Source organism: Solanum pennellii, chromosome 5, assembly GCF_001406875.1.
Source record: "Solanum pennellii chromosome 5, SPENNV200".
Classification (NCBI taxonomy): domain Eukaryota; kingdom Viridiplantae; phylum Streptophyta; class Magnoliopsida; order Solanales; family Solanaceae; genus Solanum; species Solanum pennellii.
Genome location: NC_028641.1, coordinates 4,026,945 through 4,032,589, shown reverse-complemented (window position 1 = coordinate 4,032,589; position 5,645 = coordinate 4,026,945). Strand labels below are relative to the sequence as shown.

Sequence of the window (5,645 nt, the reverse complement as noted above, 5' to 3'; positions counted from 1 at the left end):
TAAAAGTATCTATGAATTTACTATGAATCGTTAGTTTTATTTTTCAATTATTGATAGCTTTAAAAATATATTTTTACTTAATTAAAATGAATTTAAATACACTCTCGATCTACGATATAACATAACAAGTGGTCCTAAACTTTTAAAAAAGCATATAATTTTTAATAAAAAGCGAAAAAGTGTTAAAAACACCTTTAAAGTTAACGAGAATTTAGGATGCATTTCATCTATGTCACAAAATTAAAGTATACTTAAGTTCAATCAGTAAAATAAATAGATATTTTTAAAGCTAATAACCTAAGGATGAAACTAATAATTTTCGTCAGTTAACTCAGTGCAGATTGATAAATAAGGTTTGAAGTGGATATGCATTCTTACTCGTCTTCTAAAGATAAAAAAAACTAACCATTTTCGATATATAATCAACTAAAATAAAACATATCAAATCAAATAATATTAAAAAATATATAGTAACAAAAAAAATCATACTCCTCTTCTAAAGATTAAAAAAAACTCATACTCCTCTTCTAATGATTAAAAAAAACTCACTATTTTCAATATATAATCAATTAAAGTAAAACATATCAAATCAAATAATATCAAAACAATATATAATATCAAAAAAATAAATCATACTCAAATTAGTGGATCTCAAATTCTATATATTAAGATATTGATATTACAACTCCCTATGTTTACACAAAGTAGTGCCCACTACCCATTTCTTCACAGATTTCTTACTTTATACAGCATGAAAGACCATTCATTTTCAGTATTATTGGTACTTGAAAAATAACATACTTTTCTCTCTTCTTTACCCCCCTTTTTAGTGTAAAAAGAGTTATTTGGTGCTATCTTTTTAGTTTGTTTTATGCTTTTCTAAATTTATTAATTCAATTAATTTAGATTTACGCAATATATATTCACTAAATGCAAAAAGGTGAAGCATTTTTGCAAGATTTTTTCTTCAATTTGCTATAAATAATTAAAGCTTATATTATCGCATCTAAAATTTAAATATGCAATCTTAAATCATTTGTAAATCTCCTTCTATCATTAAAATAGTTTTTTTTTTGCATGTCAAGGAGATTGAATAGTTAATATATAGTATCTAGCAAAATATTTTTAATATAAATTTCATTAAGCTCCTGTTTAATACGTTTTGTGAGGAAATAATTTTAAATCCCCTTTTATCATTGGAATAGTTTAATTTTTTATGTCAAGGAGATTGAATAGTTAATTTATATGTAACTAGTAAATATTTTTAATATAAATTTCACTAAGCTCCTGTTCAATACATGAAAAAATAAATTTCTCCTAAAAATTGTTTGGACCAATTATAGGAACTTGACAAATTATCAAATTTTCGTTCACAACTTAAAATCTATGATCAAAAACTAATTAAATTTCTTTGCTTTATTCGAAATATAAATTGATATTTTTGATTAAAAATAGAAGAACTATATTCGTCCCATCACACACTTTTATCGACAGATAACATGTTGCAAGAGAGACACAATGCTATTCCTGTTTTCAGCAATTAACGCCAGTGATGGAAGTGTAACCAAAGCAAAAATTATAAAAAAAATATTGATTTTCATAAAAGTGGGACCAAAGGAACATCACAAAGTCACATGGCCAAAGAAGAAAAAATTGTGAGATAATAGCTATTTTCTGTGTCCTATTTTACATGACACTTTTCGTATTTCGAGATTTAAATAAATTTATTTTTAATTGTAAGTTTTCATAGATCTTTATCATTTTAAATTATTAATTGTTTTAACTTATAAGACTCTGTATGTAATTTATAAATATATAAATTTTATTTCAAAAAATTTAAATATTCTATGCGTAAATGTCTAATCAAAGTGAACTATTTGACTCTCGAGTCAAAAAGTAACAAGACAGAGAGAGTATTTATTTTCCTTCATTCACATCACATGTATTCTATGAATTGCTCAATCCTTTTGCCTACCACTTTTTTTTTCATAATATCAATAAAAATTTTATCTTTATAACCGTCATATTCTGTAATAACATTTTATCATACAAAAATAAATTGATACTAGGAAAAAGAAACTACTAGGTTTGAGTATTGAGAATTTGATTTATCGAGTCAAGCTAGAAAATTAAATTGGGAGAAAAATATATATTCATATAGGTGTCCCATAAGAAAATAATAAAGAGATTTTGATGGTTCAAAATTAAACATGTATTTAAAGTTGAATGGTAAAAGTAATTTTATTGAAAAAGTATGATTATGAGCAAAAGTTTCTTTTTTTCTGAGAGTACAGTAATAAATATAATCATATTTCATCTATTATATTATATATTATCTATAACAACAATTTATTGATTTGATTATAGTGTTATCTGAATTTGACATATTAAATTTATTTTATCCATCAAAATTTAAAACTTTTATCAATATTTTAATTTAAAGTTTAGATCTCATGATTCTTAACTCACTCGATCAGTAGGTGATGGTCACGACTCGAGTGTTACCACCCCTACTGTTATAAAAGCACAAAACCCCTAACTGTTACTCTTGCCAAGTGCCCATAGTGAGGCCTTACATCCTTCTTCATTCTTTTCTCCATAGCTATTAAAATAGCAAAAACACCATGAAATTTTCCTTTTCTTTCCCTTTTTTGCTAGTCTTAACAATATGCATAATAGGTTGTGTGAATTTAGTTCACACAGCTCCAACCAAGATTGGCAATGGCTATAGTTTGATAGCCATTGAAGAGTCACCAGATGGTGGGCTCATAGGTTACCTCAAAGTTAAGAAGAAAAACAAAATTTATGGCCCTGATATTCCTAACTTGCAGCTCTATGTCAAGTAAGTACACAAAAAGAAAAAAAAAACAAGAACCCCATGTCTTGGAACTTGCATTTTCTTGATAAAAATTGAATCTTTTTGTGCTAATTTTTTATTAAAACAGATAAAGATTGAATCTTTATGTGTTAATTGTTGGTAAAAATGGAATCTTTATTTGTGCCTTGATGTTGCTCATTTGCAGCTCTATATGTTAAGTAAGTATTAAAAAATGAACCCCATGTCCTGGAGTTGCATTTTCTTGATAAAGATTGAATCTTTATGTGCTCTGATATTGCTATATTATTGCTCTATGTCAAGTAAGTACAAAAAGAAACATGTCTTGGACTTACATTCTTCCCATTATATAGCTAATTCTTGATAAAAGTGGAATCTTTTGTGCTAATTCTTGATAAAAATTGGAACCTTTATGTGCCCTGATATTGCTCACTTGATGCTCTTAGTCAAGTAAGTACACAAAAAAAGTAAAAAAGAACCCCATTTCTTGGACTTGGATTCTTCATATTATACAGCTAATTCTTGATAAAAATTGTATGTTTATGCTCTATTGGACAAAAAAAAGAACCCCATGTTTGGACTTGCATTTTCTTGATAAAAGTCCAATCTTTTATATGCTAATTCTTGATAAAAAATTGTATTTTTATGTTCTATGGCACAAAAAAAAGAAGAATAAAAGGACCCCATGTCTTGCACTTGCATTTTCTCGCTAAATATTCAATATTTATGTGCTAATTCTTGATTAAAATTGTATCTTTATGCTCTACTGAACCAAAAAAAAGAACCCCATGTCTTAGACTTGAATTTTCTTGATAAAAAATCAATCTTTATGTGCTAATTCTTGATAAAAATTGTTCTTTATGCTAAACTCTGTTAATTTTTTCTTCTAGGCATGAGACAGATAATCGTTTGAGGATTCACATAACAGATGCAGATAAGCAAAGATGGGAAGTTCCTTATAACTTATTACCAAGAGAATCACCTCCATCACTTAAACAAACAATTGGCAAATCAAGAAAAGGCCAACTTCCACTTTTGTCCAATCAAAAATACTCAGGAAATGAGTTAATGTTCAGTTACACAAGTGATCCTTTTAGTTTTTCTGTTAAAAGAAAATCAAATGGACAAACCCTTTTCAATTCAAGTAGTGAAGATTCTGATCCATATAGTAATTTGGTATTTAAAGATCAATATCTTGAAATATCAACAAAATTGCCTAAAGATGCTTCATTATATGGTCTTGGTGAAAATACACAACCCCATGGTATTAAAATTTACCCAAATGACCCTTACACTTTGTACACAACAGATCAATCATCAATCAATTTGAATATGGATTTGTATGGATCACATCCAATGTATATGGACTTGAGAAATGTGAATGGTGAAGCTTATGCTCATGCAGTTTTGTTGATGAATAGTAATGGTATGGATGTGTTCTATAGAGGGGATTCATTGACATACAAAGTGATTGGGGGTGTTTTGGACTTTTACTTCTTCTCTGGGCCCACACCTCTTGCTGTTGTTGATCAATATACTGAATTTATAGGAAGGCCTGCTCCTATGCCCTATTGGTCCTTTGGTATGTTTCCTATCTTTAAAACTATTTGTCTTATCTCTTTAATTCTTCAATTCAATTGCGTTAATTGGTGTTACTTTTTTGGTATTTAGTTTTTGGTTGGTGTGGTTTCAACTTAGTTTAGTTCTGTATTGGTAGGGGCTTACATGTATACTAGTTGAAAACAAAGGGTGCATTTAAAGTTGAAGTAACTAAAAAGTTAGATGTTCAGTATTTAAGTTGAGAAGGGTAGATAGACAGGTCTATTATTTTAAAGTTTTGAAAGTTGCCATTGATATATAGTTGAAATAGAAGTGACTAAAACTTAGATGGTCAATAATTAAGTTAAGAAGTGTAGAGGGATGGGTTCGTTATTCTCGAGATTTGAAAGTTGTGTTTGGTCATAGAAAAAAATTTCGATCATAGAAAGGGAAGTGTTGATATCGAGTTTAGACATAAAAGTAAAAAGACTTTTGTCCCTCAAGACTTTGATAAAAAGGAAGAAATCGCTTAATGTGTTTTGGCAGATCTGAACCTAAAACCTTATATATTTTTTCTCATATACAATGTATACATTGAAATTTCATAAATTGTGTGATGTATTGTAGATCAACTTAAAGAAAATTGTACATTGTTAATGAGATACTAATTCTTGATTAACTATTAATTCAACCTCTAATTTTATTGGGTTAATAAAACAAATAGACATATGTGAATTCTACCTCTTTTGTTTTTTTGTTTACATTTGAGCTAGTAGCTTAGATTCCCGTGACTTGTCCTTCAATAAGTTTTTGGCTGTTCCTTATATAATTTATTTGTTTTGGAGGTATATATATACATTAGGAGATATATAAAAGGGACAAAATTAGGATAGCAATTGTTACCATGTGGACCATTTTATTATCAATATAAATGCTTAATCAACAAAGTAATAATTTTCTCAATTTATTAGCTATGAGTTTTTTCTTATTTATCTTAGTTTTGATTGAAAAAATTGCTCCATGTTTGTGATGGTGGGATAGTTAAGTTATAGGTAAGTAAATCGACCATAATTATCATTAAAGAAAATGCCTAATAAACGTATATATCATGTATTTATTTATTTATGACTTTTGTAATAGTATATCTCTTTCTCTTATCGTAGATGACTTGAATCCTTTGAAGTTGTCCTCATTTTTCAGTTTGACACATTAACTCGAACTCCTTCTATTAAACACTATATATATATATATATATATATATATATATATA

The 5,645-nt window shown here is 27.6% G+C and overlaps 1 protein-coding gene across 1 annotated transcript in view; it reads left to right on the top strand.

Moving 5' to 3' along the window:
* The first annotated feature begins 2,482 nt into the window (after nucleotides 1-2,482).
* Nucleotides 2,483-5,645, top strand: part of LOC107020273 (alpha-xylosidase 1-like) — a 7,728-nt gene continuing 4,565 nt past the window's right edge. Inside the window, exons 1-2 of the mRNA XM_015220558.2 lie at nucleotides 2,483-2,842; nucleotides 3,727-4,418. Of these exons, the coding sequence (XP_015076044.1) occupies nucleotides 2,625-2,842; nucleotides 3,727-4,418 (910 nt within the window). The 5' untranslated portion in view covers nucleotides 2,483-2,624. The remainder of the gene's footprint in view (nucleotides 2,843-3,726; nucleotides 4,419-5,645) is intronic.